Here is a 21,060-nt window from a genome sequence, read left to right as displayed (position 1 = left end):
ACACGTCTCTATGTTTGAGAAAATCATAACTAAAATCCCATTAGTAATTTTGAACACCACACTGTTAAAAATATATAAAAAAAAATCACAAGAATTATCAGAGAACTAGAAAACACATAGAAGATTTAATGAGTGATTGAAAGAACAAGATGTACTAACAGTAAAGGGAGATGTGGATGTAAGATAAAGAAAGATGAGATGTTTGTTTGCTTGTTTAATTTTTCCATTCCATATTAAAGGGCCTTAACTTACTACCTGCCAATGTAGCTTTTTTTTTTTTAATTGGGAAAAGATTGTCAGCGAAAAAATATAAGTAGACAAAATCACCTAACAATTTACCCGAAATTTTTTAGATCAGTGCTTCTAAATGTTCTCCCCCAAGACCACTTTTCATTATGCTTCTCCACAAATTTCATATTTTAAAATTTTAAAAACACGCTACAGTTATTAAATAATATATTTTTTTATTTTTAGTTAATCAGAGACTTATAACTTTCTGAGCTATAATACTCAGAGCTTCTGAAAATCATGAAATAACTGAATAACTGTATCAAAAATCTGGTATAATTGTAACTAAGGTAAAGATATTTCTAATTTTAAACATTCTACATAAACTTTTCACAGCTGAGTTTCAATGTCTGTTAAGTTCTTTGAAATCTGCATATGTTTCAAGGTACCCACAAGTACTATCTCCAGAGCCCTAAATATTTAAATATTCCAAATTGAGACGCAATGGATTAAATCAGTTTTAAATCATCTAACATATGATTCATTGTCACTTGAAGAATTACATTGAGTTATTTAATGTACCACAACTATCTAAAAGTGATAGAAGAGAAAATCCTGGAGGTCTTTCAAATCTTGTTTTCCCCCACCCTTTTTTTCCACTCTCTCTGTCAAAACTGTTAACTTAACTCTGAGATGGCAGGAGTAGGAAGAGTCCAGCATGTACTTACCAGCCTGATTGGTTGTGATGCTGACTGCAGCAAACTGTCTTGGTGGTGAGCTCAGCTCTGACACCCCGTTCACAGCATCGATTTCAAAGGTGTAGTTAGTGTGTGCCAGCAGGTCTGTCACTGTCACTGTGGTATTGGTGAGTCTGAACTGTCGAGGGAGGAAGCGGACATTTGGGCTGCATGGCTCACACTGTTTTACATTCCACCCACATTTTTTACATATGATGTTGAAGGTAACATCTTTCCGGCCTCCTGTGTCCAGGGGCCAACTCCAGTCCAGGATAACCGAGGTCTCGTTTATATTAGAGATAACATTTCTTGGTGCAGATGGAGGTCCTGCAAAGTAGTTCAACAAAGATTAATGAGCCTCATTTCTGGTTTCTACTACAAGGGAAATAGATAATTTACAATGGAACTGAAAGAGGTAAATAATCATCTTGTCTTTACTATACACTTTTAATTCATCCTTAGAGGATCCATGAGATTATAGACACATGGATTCAAGAGCACTGTTCTCTCAAAGCTGCGAGTGGGGGAGTTTCCCCTCAAGGTTGAAGATGCATAGAGAAAGTCCAACAAAGGAATTCACCACGAAATTCAATACCCTTGTGAATAGTTATGCAAACTTTAGCATTAGTTTTATAAATCTTAGTCCTTTTTCCCTATGACCTTTGACCAACATATAAAAAGAGGGAATAGAAATGTAAAAACACAAATCCCATGCCTATAACCTCCCCTCTCCTGTCAAATATAATGCAAAATCTAAAACAAGATGTAGAAAATTGTCTTTCTTTCTGGGGCCCTGTGGTAGGAAGTGCTTTAAAAATTAATTCATTTTGTGTGATAAATGTTGCATTTGTGGTGAGCCAAGCATGAAGAGTGAAGCAGAGAAAGCTTTCCATTTGCACATGGATAACATAAGGAAATGGGCCAAATGATTTAAAAAACAAACAAATTAATAAATAAAGAAAGAAAAATAAAGCACAATAACAAGAAGAAAAACAACAAAACAAACAAAATAAAACAAACATGGAGGCATGGGTTGCAGCAAAACTACTCACGGGTACAAGCCATGGATGGAGGGTCTTTGTCTGCTCGGAAGTAATTATTCTCACACCTGCAGTTCACTGAACCATCTTCTTGAGTAGAACTGTGAGGTGGGCACTTAGCGCACTTCATATTACCATCCAAAGCCTTGTAGAAACCCGGTTGACAAGCTGCAAACAAAATGACTCTTTTAAAATTCTGTGGTCATTTTGAAAACGTATTTCTGAAAATATGTAAAACAGATTTCAGGAAGTTAGGGCATGCAGTCACTATGAATAAAAATTCATTTCTTTCCTTCCAGCATTTACAGAAGCAAATAATGTGGCCCAGTGTAGTTTTTCCACATATACATTTGAATTTGCACCAAATGTTAGAGAAAGAAAAAAAAAAAAAAAGACTTAGATTATTTTGGCAATAGAGTGCGATGAAATTTCCAGCTCATGTTTTCACAGCTTTACTTGGCATTGGAATATTTGGGGAGAAAATAAAGCAAAGCCGTGTCGTATGTAGCTATTCCCTTCTTTAATCATGATACGATGTGTATACTATCTGCACAGCCGTTGGCACTATATTACTCACTACTTGTTTTCTAATTGGTTTCTGTGTGTACAAGTTTATCCCTACAAATCATAAACAACTATAGGAAGAAATCACGCTTTGTCTATATTTTTAAGAGTCTTGATACATGGTTCTCATGAGCTATGATTTTTTTTTCTGCCTTGACAGTGTCATTATTTTATTTCTGTGGTAGTGGACTAAAATAAAAATTGCAATATATTTCCTCATCTGTATCTCAAATACAGAAGGAGGTACAATTTATATTTAAATTGTAATAATTTTAAATTGTTATTAGATTCAAGGTTTTAAAAATAACTCAATAACTCTATGTTATCTTTTTTTTTTTTCTGGGCATATCTCCGAATGATGTGTTTTTTAAGCCCAATAAACTTGTTATCAAATATTGGTTTCAGCTCCCTCTGTCATCTTATTTTCGTTTAATCTGATATAAAATTCAAAATGCTGCACTGTTTCATTTGTCCATTTTCATAATTACATTAAAAACTGAAATCATTGTGAAAATCCTAGCAAGAAGTCCCTTGATATTCTTTTCAGGAAGTAATTTGGGGTCTAATTCTTTAGTTTCTCCAGAACACTTTTGGAAATCAATAATATCTTAAATCTCTAAAACTCAGTTCCAGTGTTACAGTGATATTTGATGACTTGAAGCACTTACATATAGAAAAAGCTCTATAGATTATATTTATCATTGAATTCCAGAATTTTCTTACATCAACTCATATTGTGAATGACACATTATTTACATTCAAGTAAAACCTGTGTGGACAAATCTTAACGTTTATGATCATTAAATGCATTTTGAAAGATAACACATTTATATCTATAATAGTGTATCTTCCTCCTAAACGTTTCTTGGGAAATACACTGCCAAGACAAACATTTAGAAAAACTTAAAATTATAGCAATCATTAATTAAGTTTTGCTGTTTTCTAGCTCCTACTAAGAATGGCTGCTCTAGGACCATGTTACATTAAATTGAACAACTTTTTGTGCCACATTGAGAACCCCTCAAATAAATTCTCTTGCCCTAAATAAACATGGATTAGGATTATGAAATTCTGAATATTGTCTGTAAGCCGTGGTTAGAAACTTCTGCTCATATCTCCTGTTATATTGCCTCAGAGGAAATTATATAAGGTATAAACAAACTATACACTTAACTTCTGGTTTCACTTTAGCTCATCATAAAGTGCTTTAAAAAGGCGGGCACTGCTCAGCCTTGCAAGATTAAATTGCAGTGTTCCAATGTGCTTTGTTACTTTGTTCGCTTATAAGTTTATCTGTGTGTTTTTATTTGGAGATTTCATGAGTTTTGCATCATTTAGTATAAATTTATTCACTAAACACGCAATCAATTTTTTGTTACTCTTCTCAATAAGTATACTACGTGAGACTTAAAGGAAAGACAAGACAGTCATACAATCACTTCTTAGCTGCAGCACTACTCCACAGGACTTCTGATAGTAACTTGAAAGTAGCTACAGTTAATAAACCCAGATGTTAAGAATTTTAATTCAAACTAGTAACTAGACTTTCTCTAATTATGACTAAATAATCTTAGAGATGATAATAGTAAAGCTAGGTCAGCACATATACATGCAGTTTAATAAATATTTGTCAATCATCTTCTTGTTCGGGCTCCTTGATAGCCTTAAAGATACAAATGTCCCTAATTCTGTCCATCCCTAAAGGGCCCTTGCAATACAAAAATGGGCAACAGACATTGATACAGGCCACAAGGAGCAAGCAATCCATTCTGATTGAGCTGTTGGAAGAGACTCCACAGAACGAATCCTATGTAAGAGAGATCATGAAAAGATAGAAGGAGTTGGTCTGTAAAAAGCATAATTAAATACATGAATAGATCAACATAAACAGACAAACTGCTAAGCAGAGGAATGTGGTAGGTATTGTTGGCTACATACTCACTCTTCAAACTCTGCTTCCTACTCATTAATAGACTCCTGATTTTGTTTAGAATGGCATCTAAACCCGTACTCCCTAACTTAAAGTTCACTGCAAATAGCGATGGGCCGCTAAAGTTATGGCCAAAGAGATACAATCAGAATTCTGATGGAAGTCATTGGGATACCTTTTTTTCCCCTCTTAACACGATGGTCCAAACTGATACCACTTCATTTACATTATTCTAAAATTGATTATGGACATAAGGACTTACATGGGACAGAAAGTTAAAAGACCAAGAAAATCATGTGTACCCTGCACTTGTTGACTCAGCAAGCACCTATCTCAAAATTTATTATAATGTCAGAAAAATGACGCTTTGTTTGCTTAAGTCACTTTGGTCAAGTTTTCTTTTACTTGTAGCAGAAAGCATTTCTAAATAACATAAAAGACAAAGAATTCAGTTGAGATGTACTGATTGAATAGAATTGTAGCTTAATGGAGCAAAAAAAAATGATCCTAAGAAATTACATTGGTCAGTCCATATGTTGTACATTTGAGGACCCTGAAATCCATGATGTTAGGTGACACACAAGGGTAGGGTCTGCTCTGCATCTTCTGGCTGATAGGCTTTAACCAACAATTTATAGATATACATTGAATGTCAACTATATAATAATACAATGCAATATTCTCTAGTATCTTAAATTTCGTAGACATCTTTACTCTTTCTGAAGGACTTTCATATTACCATTTCATTTAATCTCAACAGTTCTATTAAAATAATCAAAGCAGATATTAATCTACACATTTTACAGAACTGATAATTGAAGCATAAGTAGAAAGGGTAGCACGTTCAAGATAAGAAAGATACTCAATGATACTCTAAGCAAGAGATTTTTCTACTTATGATTGCATATAAATCACTTATTAAAAGCAAATTATGGGGCCGGCCTGGTGGCTCAGGCAGTTGGAACTCCGTGCTTCTAACTCCGAAGGCTGCCAGTTCAATTCCCACAGGGGCCAGTGGGCTCTCAACCACAAGGTTGCCAGTTCGATTCCTTGACTCCCTCCAAGGGACGGTGGGCTGTGCTCCCTGCAACTAACAACGGCAACTGGACCTGGAGCTGAGCTGCGCCCTCTACAACTAAGATTGGAAGGACAACGACTTGACTTGGAAAAAGCCCTGGAAGTACACACTGTTCCTCAATAAAGTCCTGTTCCTCTTCCCCCAATAAAATCTGAAAAAAAAGAATGTCTTACAGTTTAAAAAAAAAAAAAAAAAGCAAATTATTCTCTAAAACCATGATTTTTTTTTATCAATTCTGAACTGTTAGTATGACATTGAAGAAGTCATCTAAACATTTTTTTTAATTACATAAGTGAAAGTTTTTTGTATCTATTCTTAGTAAGAAACCATTTCAGAAAGACTAATGTTTTCTTGTCTTTCTCTAGGATTTTCTATTTGATGCCCAACATTGTTATGGATAGATGGGTGTTTTTCATTGGAAGGGCAGCGGGGTCTGTCAACTTGACGAATAGGGCAACCTACTATATGTGGGAGGCACACAAGTAAATTTCCCCTTTCACACTATAAGCAACATCTCTAAATTCTCCACCAAAATTGTTCAACAAATTTGAGAATCTGACTGAAGAATTTATATTACTAATAAAATTATCATCCTGGGTAGGAAAGTCTCTTTGGATGTATAAGGGGGAATTCTTTATAGAACACATTTACTTTTAAAATTTTCGTATCAATAAATAATGTTCCTCCCTTGCAGTAAATCAAACTGTGCTTAAATACCTATCTATTATACCTTCTTTATCCTTCAAAAAATTATCATGGAAGAATTTGAAACTTTACTTTTAAGAGGCATAATTACTTGTGATTTATCATTTTTGCTTATAGTAGTAAAAGCAATGATTTTAATTTAAAAGCATCTCCTTCCCTACATTCCACGTAAAGCTAGGGATATAACAATCTGCACATTTCTCTCATTCTAAGTATTATTTTAGAGACAGAGAAGGTTCAGTATATTTTAAAAATCCAGGTAATGCACAGAAAGTAAAAATGTTAATATGTTTTCTTTGCTTTCATTACTCAGGGGAAGTCTTGTTCAACTTATATCAGAATATCAAAGAAAACAGAGAACGGGCAGGAAGGGTAAATAAATTAATACTAATTCAGATTTATCTAATTTTGAGTTTTAAAATAAAGAACTTCTACTATATAATCAAGGCCCTTCCTGGAGTAGATCAGCTACTAAAGAAATACTTAACTAAGGTGGATACACACATATTCAAAATCTGCTGCCCAAATGACAGAGTTATGATTTATATTGTTCCTCAGTAACCCAGTAGTACAAGTTCTTATCAGTCAAACACTGGTAAAATTATTCACAGATTTCAGTGCCACAATAGTAAAACCAAAGAGTAATTAGGCAAATTAAGAACCTTTAAGTGGTCCTTTTGTATGCAATCCCAGAGGCGTTTTATCCCCTTGCTGTAATGGAGATTTTTGAGCTACTTAAGTTTGACAGGAACTCTCATGTTTGATTTTCGTTGATCAATCAAAGTAGGGTGATCCACGAGTACAAATTAATAACCATTAAAAATGGGAGGTAGCACCTCCTCAAACCCTACTGGATATCATCATGGATTTACAAGGAATCAGATTTGTTTCTATAATGTTTAGATTTCATTTATTCACTTTCATCAACATAAACATGCATCGATCCCATAAAATGACCTAGATGCTTTATTGTGTCCAGTCTTACAGTGATAAAAGTTACAATCTTAGCATTAAAGACACCAATTCCATATGTGGTTGTTATTTTAGAAATGAGTCTCCTCTTGAGACTCTTGAGAATGTAATTCCTAAGATACTTTTCAATATCACATTTTTATGTTATCTTCACCAATCAATTCACCAACATCTTTTTCTTTTTTTAATCCCAGGTGTTTTTAGCATTTTATAGGAAGAACACTGGACTAGGAAGGAGGAAATGCAGGTTTTGATCTAGTCTTTTCTGCTAGATAGATGTTATCTCAAAGTCTTCACATTTTAATGAGGTGGTTGGAATAGTGACTTACTCGTCTATAAATAAGTCTGAATTTCTACCTAGTTATTATTATGTAGTCCAAGGTTAGGCCCTGAGCATTACAGAGATAGGACTTATTTCCCATTCGATGTAAATGCCTTGCGTCTATCACATTTTCTAGCACCTGGCAGTTGGTGAGATGCATTTTTTAACTGCATGTTTAAATGGCAATGAGTTGTCCTCTCTGGACTTTAATTTCCTCATTTATTAAATGACAGGTATTGGCTAAGTTGTCTCTAAAAAACTCTTCAGGCTAGACACTTTAAAAGATTAATACCTGTGTACCAAAACTTGGAAGATTCCTAGAACTTTTTAAGTAGGAAAAAATAGAAGAACATATCTTCACTTTCATCACTGACCTAAGGATAATTAGCCATTGAAATTATAAAATCACATAGGGCAACAAGACAAAGAAATGGGGTTCTCTTTTGACCTAAAAGAAATATACTTGAAAAAGAAATGACAGATTTTGACCTTTTCACGTTTTCCAGTATCAGTGCAGTATATTCAAAGGGAATGTTGATTTCATGATTCCGTGAATTGAAAGGTAAATTGACTGCCAAACGAATAATGACCTATTATTATACTTTCATGTTAACCAATAGCATAATAAAACTATATTTAATTGCATTCTTCCTTTTATGTACATTATAGATAGATTAGAATGTTAGAACTTTGAGAATCTTATGTGAATGAATAAAAATTGTTAAAAATATTGATAATTATTCTTTGCAAGTTTTTGAATGTAAGATGATGTGATTTTTTTTTTTCTCTTTTGCAAGGAAAACAAGCACAGGATTGAGATTGCAATTTAAAAGACAATATGTTTTCCTTCTGTTAGTCTGCAGTGAGGTGTTATTTGCCTTATCCTTGCTAATCTAACTTGTAGTTCCTGTATTTTAAGTGCTGAGTTAGTGAGGGTATGCTTGTTCGTTTATTAAACGAAGCCCAAACTTATTGAAAAACAACACGATGGGCCACAGTGGAACAAAAATGATGACGCCCTTGCCAAATGTGGATTTTCTATTGAGAAACACTGAAAATACGAATAATAGAAGGAAGCCAAAATAATACCAATTTGTAGTGGATGAATTTGAAATATTTTGGGAATCTGCTGATTCTATATTTATGAAGAGGCAACAATAACACAGGAACTAAATACTATGGGTTGGTAGTGGGGTAAAATAACAAACTACTAGCTTTGGAAAATAATTTTTTTTTTAAAGTATGAAATAGGGAGTATTATGAGAACTACCTATACAGTGAATAATAATTATAGAAAGGCTTCAAGATAGAATCTTGACTTCATTCCCAAAGCACATAACACACTTTCCCTCCAAGTTGTAATTGATGGGTTTGAGCTACGCTGATAGAGAAAATGGATAAAGTTACCATAGTGAAAGGAAAACAAATGCACTTAGTAAACCGTGGTGGCTACTGTTGAAAGAAAGTAGACAGCCTTTCAATTGCAAAGTGAATTTTGTCTGCAGTTGACTAATGTGGTTGACTTTTAAGAGAAAACATGGTCCTAATTAAGAGTTAAAAGGCTGATTTCAATTTGAATTAACTTTAAATTAAAAAACAAAGCTGTTGGTAAATAGGGCCCTTTTAGTATTCAGACCTTAACTCTGTATACACAGGGCTATATTATCAATTCCCAGCCATAAACACAAACTAATGACCAGAACCAGCACTGACTAAACAGATGATTTCCTGGCCTTGCAATTCCAGGCATGACAGGGTCTATTTGCCAGTACAAGGTCAAAGCCACTGTTTATTCCCAAAATGAGCTGCACTCCACAATCTTACAGGAACTCTATTCTTTGCCATTTGAATAGAGGTACAATGCTTTGAGGCGAGGCAGAAGCATTTCAATACACTGGAAGTAGCTCCGTTCAGTCATTAAACCCTGCCTGCAATGTGCAGCATTTATAAAGTGATCAAGTGTTTCCTTCTTCTGTTCTTTCCACTGTTCAATAAAAAAGGCCTAAGGCAAAATGCCACCACACCATTAAACACAACAGAATCAATCACAATCGAGTATGCCTCAAAGATAGCTTTGTAACAAGGCTTGATTGTGCTTGTTGTTGTTTCATCAGATTTAGCAAGACAGGTGCCAGTAACACTGAAATATGTCCAAGGTACATTCACCACAAAGAGAATGCTAAAGCAGCCTCTGGTCCTCAAGACATTGTGTTTTGCCAGTTTTCCAGGTGGCTTTCATATTTACGGAAGAACAGTAAATATGAGTAGTACTAGTTGAGTTTTTGTATACTTAATTATCAATCCCCAGAAAATGAGACCCATTAACTAAGTTTACAAATTCAGATATATATACATATATATATATGTGTGTGTATATATATATATATGTATATATATATATATAATATATGTTATATATATATATGTGTGTGTGTATATATATATATATAAAATGAGCAGGTAAGTACTAAAAGAGGGATAGACAGAGAAAATGAATGAGAAAAATCATTTTTATGGAATGTTATTATCGTGAACGTAAAATGCACAGGAATGAAATCTATACTCATGATACATTGAGAGACAGCCTGGAAAAACTTTTCAGAATAATGCCAGAAGTTTTCTTCAGATCAAAATAATATTGGAATGTCTAAGAAAATTGTTTCTACGAATTGATTTTGGATACTCCTAGGAAGTGATTTTGGAGATGGTAAATCACTTCTATGTCTAAATAACCAACTGTCAATTAGCATTTTACAAGCTGCATTAAAAACATAATTTGAGCATTGAAAGGTCATTTTTACAAGTAAATTTTAGGAGAATAGAATTGTCATCATAAATTTATAATCTCTCAAATTAAAAGTTTGAGATAACGAATTATGAAAACCTTAAATACTATTTCTATAGGATTTATAAATACACAAAGAACAATTAGGTCCTGTGTATGTTTATATGCACAAAGATACACAACCATATTTATAATGTTGATGAATTAAAAAAATATAAAGCCTCAAATGACAAAGATAGTTACATTAATCTGTTCAAATATTTTTATAAATAAATTATGCTATTGTCTTATGCTTATATAATGGAGTTAATGGCTCACATAGAAAGGTGCTCTAATTTTTATGGAAAAAAGGCAGGATAATATTATAGAATATATATGTAATCCTCCTTCTGCTGTATATCTATATTAACATTATCACATTCATATTGACATTATCATTTATTTAATGTAAAAAAATTAAAGGCTCTTAGAAGCAAAAAAATTATATATGCACATACAAAAAATCAAAACACTTTAGTCAGTAAACATTGTGTGTGTGTGTCTATGTGTGTAATGTGAACTTTAAGTGTATGTCATGAAAGTACAAAACAAGGTATGCACGCTATATGTGGAGCTTAAATCTATACACTATGTGATTCTCTCTCTTAGCCTACCTACACACACTCAGATACACACTACACACACGAACCATAGTTCTTATTAGCTCTTGTTTCTATTTTACTGGTCTAGGACTTTCCTTTTTCTTCTTTTCCTCTCTTTAAAAAATGCACCTTGGTGGAAAATTATGGTTGACCGCAAATGTTGATGGTTCCACTAATGTGAATTGCACACTTTTGATGTCAAGTAATTATATCCCCACTTTGGAAAATTTATACAGAAAATAGCATAATTTTTGAAACACAGGCTTTAAATGAAAACTTTTATAAGGTGGAAAACTCAGAGGAAAAACAAACAAACAAAATTCGGTGAACACTGCAATACACTGTAAAAATATTTACTGTCTCAGTTATATTGTTAATTATCCACTCTCCAAAAGATGATGATCATCTAGAATTTTGAAAAATTGTGACATCATTGTATTTTATCAGAAGTTCTTTAAATTGACTTTACATTTTAAATAAATTTATTTAAAAATTATATCAATTTTCATCCTGAGGAAATATCTCTGCAACTTTTGAGTGTACATCCTATACTTCATATAATTCTATCAACTTTTCATTCCATTTTTAGTTTTTGAAATTTATTAAAATGACACATTTGATAACATTATGGTTTAACATGGAATGGATTTAAAATAAAACAAATGTGTAATTATACATTTGTATTCACTTTATGATCACAAAATATTACCAACTAGGAGAGGTTTCAATTTAAAAGTATTCAGTATTTGATTTGTGGCTAAAAACCATTTATGAGATAACATAGAAAAACATCAGTGTAATTCTAGGATCTCTCTCTTTTTCATTTATTTTTATGTTTATGGTAAAACATTTGCTCTAAGATTAAAAGGGGATTTCTACTCAGTGAATTTTGAAATTCACTCCTTAAATGTATAAGAATGGATTTCACAACAAAAACATGGAAACTATCAGAGATAGAGGCCCCTGGGATCAGCAAAACTGTTGGTCAAATGAATGTTTCACAAAAATTAAACCAGTAATCTATTTTGAAACTGTTTAGGAAGACATAAATATTCAAAATTGTGTAGAATAGTATTTTTATATATTTGAATGTCACATAAAAATTAATTTTGCTCAAGAAAGAATGTTTCTGCTTGCATAAGAATGCAAAGTTTATAAAGAAAATATGTCATTGTAACGTTTCAAATGTGTATGTCTATTCTAATTTGTATGTCAAAAATACAAAATATCTCTCCTACCTACCTACCTCCCAAATTGAGGTAGAAAGAAACTTTTTAAAATATATAGAAAACTTTCATGGGTCGGTGACACAGCAATACACAGTAGCATTTATGGTGTTACAAAAATAAAACGTCACAGGTTTGAATTCATTAAAGTGGTTATTTTTGAAATATGGCAATGAACATTTTTTCTTCATAGTTATGACTATTATCTGAGAACCTTACATTCAACTTGGGAGATATATGCATTGCAATAAAGGGGATAAGGAGATTAAGTCTATCAAAGAGGAGGAGAGAATTAAAAAGCAGACAGAATGGGGAAAGAGAACATATTATAGAGGAAATATGAGTATTATAATACATTGCTGATATTTGGCAAACATATATTACTCTCCTAGTACAAATAACTGGGGCACATTAGCAGTTTGGAATATAAGGAAGAATGACAACACGAAGAGGCTGTCTGCCATTGTTGTTCACTCTATCTGGCCATTTCATATAACTTTAGATTTCGAATCGGTGCTCAATTTTGCCACCCTTAAAAGGGAGGAAGTGATGGTGGTGGGGGTGGAGAGAGAGAGAGAGAGAGAGAGAGAGGGAGAGAAGAGGTGGGAGATGGAAGGAGAGAGGGAGGGGAGAGAATGGGTGCATCTTTGCGTGTGTTACAATAGCCACCTCTCTTGTGTGTGTACATATGTGTGTGAGTTTCTATCATTTAGACCACTGGGTACATTTTGCAAGTGTTTTTCCAGGACAGAGATTATTTTATACTTCATTTCCCTTTGGAGTTACTTTTTAGAATATTGTCAATTGACTTGATAAATTTACTCAGGGTAATTGTTTTATTCTGCAAATTCAGGGGTTTAGATCTTGCACAAGAGGCTAGAGAGGTGAGGGATTAGAAGGGAATGGGGCACATTTTATCCCAACAGCCTTTGAAAACCCAGGCTGATTACACTACCTGTTAGCATGACCTCCCCCAGATCTGTCTCCCTGCATAGAATAGTTCTCACCTTCATGTAACATAATAAATATAACTTATTGTTAATCTCCTCCAGGTCTAGCACTGCACTTGTGTTTCACTTCTGTACCTAAAACACTCATGCTAGACAGGTGTTATCTATTATTTCTGAGCAGATGATTGATGCTTAATGATATGAAGTACCTTAGCTGCTTATTCCACTATTAAGTGCTATAACCAGAAATGAAACCTAAGCCTTAGGGCTTCCTAGACAATCATTTATGCGGTTTTGTATCTATTGTCTTCTCATCCTGTAAAATTGAAAAGTGATAACTAACGTAGGGTTGACAGTAGATCCAGCAACCTATAATTAATATAACAAATTTATATCGTGTGACTATAGAGATATTAGGCAGGTCTTACTGGCACACAGGAACACTGATTACATCATTTTGTCACAGTAACTGTTCGTCGATAGCAGTTTTCTAGTTTTCTTCAACAATTTGTCAAGCTTGTGACTAGCTTGGTGAATGGCTGTGATGGAAGGAAAGTCTAGCAGTAGGAACAGAGAATGCTTAGCTGTTGTAGGTCTGAAAGACAGGTATTTCTGAAGCATTTCTTTGCAGGGGAATCTGCTTGCTTACCATGAAATGAATTTTCTATTTTGTCTATGTAATCAACTGAAACAGGAACTTTATTATGTAGGGGAAAAGGAATGCCATAAATAGTTTCCAATAGAAAACTGAAAAAGACTAATGTAATTCCTCTTTATTGCTTTAGTCTGATATTAAGAACTCTTAAGGAGCCGAGGAAAGTGAAATATTCAACTTTATTATATATTTGATAGGTGATCATTCACTAAAACATAACATTGTTTTTGGAGTTCTTCAAAGTGTCTGCTGAAGAGTAAATTTTCAGGATACCAACAAGAGTGACAAATATCAGCACCTTTCCCAAGATTAGGGGGTACATTTGATGCATTTCAGACAAGATGACCAGAAAAGCCTTCAGCACTGCCCTCAACCTGTACTCTGAATATAAATTTGGCACAAGTAAGTAACAACACTGTTAAAAACCAATAAGATATTCATTAATTAGGACCAGAAAATAGTACACTTAAAATGCCTTTAACATAACTTATAACAGCTGGATCTGTACCCTTTTCTTTCTGAGCAAATGTTGGTTTCACAGTACTTTCAATTTATTAGGTGACATATAGGAGGAATCTGTATCAGAAAAGAAGAATACACTATTTGTGATTAGCTAAGTTCATGTTCAGAAATATCCGAAATCATCCAAACTCATAGTCCAGCACTCATTTCTGAATTCCTCCACATTTCATCATCTATATGCTTATGGGCCAGAGAAAATTTCAACGACCTGAAATTCTTCTTTCCAAACACTGTACTCTACTCAGTAGAGTAGATATATCTTGCAAGGCAGTTTAGGTACTGGACATACATATAAACTAAACACTGAAGGTATAATCATATTTTCATAAAACATGTATAAAAACATTCTACTCTTAAAACTCCTATTATATTATTGTGGTGTCATAGATAATATATTGAACACCTCATAGATACTTTTTTTCTTTAATTTCTAGGCTCCTATTAAAATAGTTGGTGCATAAAAATCAACCAGTACATTTTGGGAGAAGAATGGAAGCCTTCTTCATCTTTCCATAGCAACGTCCCATAATAATATTTCCTATGCTCAATTATTAGGTTTAACCAATCATAGATAGACATATTAATACACTAAATTTTCCTGGAAAGAATGAGTCTCAAGCTATTAATCAATCATGAAGGTTCATAATGAAAAAAATAGAAAGAAGATGGAAAAATTTTAAAAATTACAATGTTTGTACAATAGGTACTAAAATGTACTAAAAGCAGAAATATGTAATATATGTAATATATGCATAATGTATAATCAAATATGTGATTAACAATAATCATAAATTGTATGTTAAATGAGAAATAAAGGACATTCCACAGTTTATTTTAAATATTCCTTTAAAAAAAGTCTTCAATTGTATTTAAGCAAATATCCCTAGGATAAAAACATTCAGAGTTACGTTTAGCAATGAAACTTTGTTTCTTCAATAAACATGATAACTTAGTTTAGAATGGAAATGGAGTATGCAAATTTCCAATAGAATAATAATAATTCTGGAATATATACTATCTAACCTTAAAAGTAAGGTCTATCATTTTCTGTGATATGTACAAAACACTAACACATTTATGTGATATGTAAAAGCCAGAAGCCAGAAGTGGAAGGCAGAGAATTCTAGGGTGAAAGCATCAGCACAGGAAAGCGTTTTGAGTGTTTATGAAAAAGAAAGAAAAAGAAGATAGCTAAAGCAGAGGATACATGGGCCTCATATAGGTCTGGGGAGGCATGCAGACCAATCAGGCCATGGAGTGTCCTACAGATTAAAGTAAGAGCTTATTTTCACATAATAAGTTTGAGGAAGGTCATTGAAATGTTTCATGCATAAGGTACACCATAATCAGATTTACATTTCAGAGTTTATTCTTGTTCCTTTGGGGAAAACACATTGAGTTGAGTCAAGAATGGAGCAGACAAGAAACTACTGAAATAATCCAAGTTAGAGATGATATCACATAGATAGAAGAATAGTTATGAGCATAGGAAGAACTATTCATTTGAGATATGTTATGTAAATAATATTGGTAGGTCTTGCAGAAAGAATGGATACAGAACTTAAGGTGGAACAAAACATAAGGACTGACATCTAAGTTTATTGTTCAAGTTGTTGGGTGATATTTCTGTTTCCTTCCTTAGTTAGGGAATGAATGGATATATAGGTAAACATGCAAGAGTTTAATTTTGGATATGTTACATTGATTTAGCCACGTCTTTGCTGTACTGAACTGCGACCTATTCACAGTCTTTGTACTACAAAAAAAAAAACTGATTCTAATATTTTCATGTTCAAGAAAATGCCACATATAGTTATCTTTGTCATATAGGCTTTTTTTTTATTGACACCAAATGAAGTCAGTTACCAAAAATGTGAATTTCCAGAGACGCAAACATGATCAAGCAATACAGAGCTTTTATATGTAAAATGAATCCAATAAAATACTGCTGGATAATTCTTCCATGTTTATGGATACAATAGAAAAACAAAGTGTCTATTGAGTTGGGGGATTCTTCTTCTCAGAACATGATGGTAACTAAACCACAATGTTGATTTTGATTTCCTCATGACCCAGATACTTGACTTCATAAACAGAAAACCTGTGTTCTACGGACTCTAACTTTTGCCTGATTTTGCTAATATATGCTATTTTTCAAAGCAGAAACGGAGAAAAATATATGAGCAGATCAACAAAAATATATAATGTGTACTGAACCAACAATTTAAAATGTAATGCCAATCCTGGTAAATCAGTAGGAGATATTATTTTGATGTGGAGATTGTAATTGTAAGAGCATAGGTTCAGATTACTCAGGTTCAAACCTTGACTCTTCCACATACTACCTGTGTAAATGATCAAATTACAAAGCCTCTTCATGTCTCAGTTACTGCCTCTGTAAAATGAGGATAGTAAGAGAACCCTACTAGGATTTTGTAAGAATTGAATTGAGAATATAAATTTCAAGTACATATTAAAAATTGGTTAAGTATTTATACACATGTACATATATAAGTAATTAAACATTTACATAATGTATACATGCATTTCCAAATTTATGTCATAAATCAATCTATTTGTCAATATATTTGAAAACATTAAACCACATTTGCCTTTTCTTAGTTTTCTACTTTTGCAGATGTATTAAGCATTCACTTCTCTTTGGAAACATATTGCAATATCCTTCTCTGTTAGAATTATAGTTTTTCAGAAGATTCACAAAAATATATCAGAAAACAGAGCCTCTTCTCCAAGTAAGTTATTGATAGATGTTTGACCTGTCCTTTGCCGCACCGAATACTTCAATTATGTCCTTGCGACCCTGGGGATTTCCATAGATATATTATGTCTGCACAACATTTTTCTTTAACATAGATAAACCAGAGCAATGTTTTGGCCTTGGTTGCTGGTTGATATTCCAGATCATCTTGTCACACATAACTAATGCTTTTACTCTCTTCTGAAATCTTTGCATTTACTGGTGGAAGGGCCAAAACTGAATGGGTTCCCCTCAGGGGGAATCGAAATAATTACCTCTGACTTTGTAGTTCAAAACCTCTTGGCTTCTTTATATAGATTCACTCTTCCCACCCCCAATACTGACAACATTTTATTTTTATTTTTTTGGCTGCCATATGCACTAGGAAACACAAACTTGGCTGATTTCCTTCCACATCTTGTCCTTGCTTCTTGAAAGAGCTTTCTTTTACTGAGTATCAAAACATATCTGACTTTCAAATTCCTTAGGTTTCCTGAGTCTTATTTCTCTGTAAGTTCAGACTGTGGCTAAGGTGATAGTGATCCTTTCAACTTCTAGCCACTTGTCCAAATTTGTATTATGTTGGCACTGACCAATGTCTCCTCCGTCTGATAGCTTTTCTGACAGTTAATGAGAAGTAAAAAGCTAGAGCTATTAGTCCAAATCCTAGGGAATAAGCTTCCAGATTACAAAAACCACATTCACATATGGCAATAATTGGTAGGCTCTTTTAGGTGATCACAGCATTATTTACTTCTAAAGATCCAATGGATACTTGAATAATTTCTTCGTGCCAAATAGGAAACTCTCCTGAATAAGATAAGCATATATTGTTTTTAGTAAAGTTACTGATTTTTTTCCAATGGACTTTTCCAGTGAAACAGGTTCAATTGAATAGCTTATGCCAGACTTTATATAATACTACCAACATTCTAGACTTAACTCCATAGCAATTGAAACCTCAGAAATAAGATAGTCCCACACTGCATAAGGCATTATAGATTGAAATGAACAGAAGCCAACATGTTTATACAATAAATACCATAGCACTAGGAGCAGCAGCTCAGCTTTGTAAATAATATTTTTTCAAGAAGCTTAATGCTATTTATAGAATGCTATGTTAGCTAATCTTTTCATTCTTTTGATTTTTTTAAAAAGTAGCAGAACATGGAGAGTACTTCTGTTAAGGCATTTATTAAAATTCAATATTTAGGGATTATGGAGGGTAATTTATTTATACTTCTAAACCTTTGCTCCTTTGTCCAAGCTGGTTTATAAAGCTCTAGTGTACCCTACTCTGTTTCTCTTTAACCTTTCTCTGTTGACTTACATTTGGTAATAAACTAGCTATTCTTCAGATTCACAAGCAATAGACAAATGTGTGAAATATTGTGGAGCTTCTAAAGGAATGATAGACATTAAAAGAAAATGCTGACTTAGTGAAGTGGTCTGAGAACATTTCCTAGAGTAAAAAATAGTTTAACTTTTTTTTTTTAATGTTTATGTATTTTAACTTCTTATTTTAGTTTTGAACTCTAAGCACAGTTCCTTATTCAACTCTAGCCTTTCATGTTAGAGGAAGAGCAGCCCCAAATTGGGAAGCAATAAACCTGTGTTCTAGTCCTGGCTGGCCCTATCTATCTAGGTAAGGCTGAGGGAACTTGTCACAGACTCCATAGTCAATGGGTGGTGGAGATGGATTTGATACCAGGGCTTCTTCTTCAAATCACATGCTGCTTTCATTATGCTCACAGCATAGAACTTTAAGATCAGCTAACAAATTTTCCTGGGTCAATTTACCTGGCTTGCATGCATTTTTGGTAATATTTTATTCTACATACATGTTTCCATTCTAAGTCTGGGAGCAGTCTAATATGACACGCCAGTGGTGTGAACTTCTTTGTAGAGAAATAGAACAAAACAAGCACCCCTCTTCAAATTTATATTATTCATCATTCCTTCCTCTATCAATTACTATAGGTACAGGATTGGTATTTTAATAGCTAAGATGATATTGATTCTGTTTTAGAAATTCCTTTTCAATTTTAATTTAAAGGAAAAATTATAGCAACTATTCATTGAGATAGCTTGTTACTTGCTTATCACATGAATAAAGTAATTTTAGTCAGTAGTAACATGTTTGATTATTTCATTAATGATTTTTTTCAGAAGTTGTAAAATACTTTAAAGACTTACAGTGGTGTTGTATATCTGTGTTCATTGCTGGTAACCTAATAACTAACTTTTGTTCATCGAGATCCTAAATAAGCATATAATTAAGTTTGAACAAGGATTAAAAATTCTTGCCATGTAGCTCCCTAGCTTAAAAAAAAAAAAAAAGTTCACAGGATTATTTTATTTATAATCCCTTATCCTACAATAAATAGATTTCCTCATTTATTTAGCATTGGTCTCCGGGGATTAGAAGACGACACAAGATAGTTCAATGATTACATTGGAGACTATGTTTCCCCGAAAGCAAAGATAAGATCCCTGTAGTCACTTTAGTTTTTTTATCTCAAGTTACTCTTTCATTTGCTGAATTTTTATTCCTCTGTGTCAACTATAACTTGAAAATTAAACACCTTTAGGACACTGGGGAATAGCAGGAGATGAACCGCGTTCTGACCACAGCTGGAGGCCCCTGAAATGCTGCCACAGCAGATGAAGTGAAAGGCTGGGGCTTCGTGGGGGGATAACAGCAGGGAGCTGGCACTTACATCTGGTTCCCCCATTATTTCTATGTGAATTATTTGCACTTACATGTATGCCTATCATTCTTCTAAATACTACTAATAAAACAAGTGGTGTAATAATACGGATGAAAGTATGAGTCACCCTTCTAGAATTATGAAATTTTTTTCTTCAACTTCAGGAGTGATCTAGTGCTCAAAAATTCTGAACATTTTGAACACAGCCATTGTTTAAAGACATGTTGTTGTTGTTGTTTTCTAATTTTTTTTACAATAACAGAACAAACTGCTATTTATAAATGTTGCATATGTATGTGTATGTATACCATTACTTGTAGAGACAAACTTACGTGTGTTTCAAATTCATTTCCACAGATGTTCATATAGGAAGCATAATAAGAGCAAGATGTTCCACCACGAGCCTCCACTAAAAAGCCCCTCACAATTATGTGTAGGGAATTCACATGGTAGCTTCGCATTTAAAGAGAGAGAGAAGCTGTTTCAATGTCTTGTGGCTTTGGTTTATGCAACCTGGGCCCTCTACTGTCACCCAAAGAGTAACCCTGTCTCTGGACAGGACAAGCTTGGGCCAAGGCCTCTCCCCTGGATGGGGTTTAATGGACAGCATCAACGTGTTTAGCCTCTACAAGTTTCAGTTTTCTCACCATCCTGGCTGGTGTACTAATATCTATGTGATTCTCCTGTTTAGTAATGTTAACACTTGTATATGATTCAATCTTAGTATGTTATAGTCTCACTAACTTTTGTGGGGGGGGGTTCTCAGCCCTATTATACTGAAAATTCATTGAGGGGAGGCATGAGGTCCCACTATCTTTGTGTATGAGATATGCTAACGCTGCCTGGTGCAAAATTAGTAGTTATTTATTGTAACACATTAACTCGAATACGTGTACACACACATACACACACACATACATACATACAGTGTGTATATGTGTGTACATTTACAGTAGCTAGTACACATGCCATGCCACAATATTAGCTCCATTCTCAATCTCTCTCCCACCGCCCTACTCTCAATTTTTCTCCCCAAATGTTCTTAGATTCTATAGAAAAAAAGAATAGAAAAAAATGCGAAATTACATTAAGGAATAGAAATTTAGAAGCTGTCTACATTGTGGAAACTGGAGAAAGAGGACATGATGCAGGGAAGGAGATACAGGGAGTAATGAATGAGATATATTGGATACTAAGGGTCAATAATTTGAACAAACGCTAAGCAAGAATAAAATA

At 33.6% G+C, this 21,060-nt stretch overlaps 1 protein-coding gene across 1 annotated transcript in view; it reads right to left on the bottom strand.

Moving 5' to 3' along the window:
* EPHA3 (EPH receptor A3) overlaps positions 1–21,060 on the bottom strand; it is a 356,361-nt gene that overhangs the window by 118,479 nt on the left and 216,822 nt on the right. The window contains 2 exon segments of the mRNA XM_033092431.1: positions 957–1,292; positions 2,018–2,173. Of these exon segments, the coding sequence (XP_032948322.1) occupies positions 957–1,292; positions 2,018–2,173 (492 nt within the window).

This window comes from Rhinolophus ferrumequinum, chromosome 2 (assembly GCF_004115265.2).
Source record: "Rhinolophus ferrumequinum isolate MPI-CBG mRhiFer1 chromosome 2, mRhiFer1_v1.p, whole genome shotgun sequence".
In the NCBI taxonomy this organism is placed as follows: domain Eukaryota; kingdom Metazoa; phylum Chordata; class Mammalia; order Chiroptera; family Rhinolophidae; genus Rhinolophus; species Rhinolophus ferrumequinum.
Note: the sequence above shows the minus strand (reverse complement) of the source record. Positions and strands in the feature narration are given on the sequence as shown.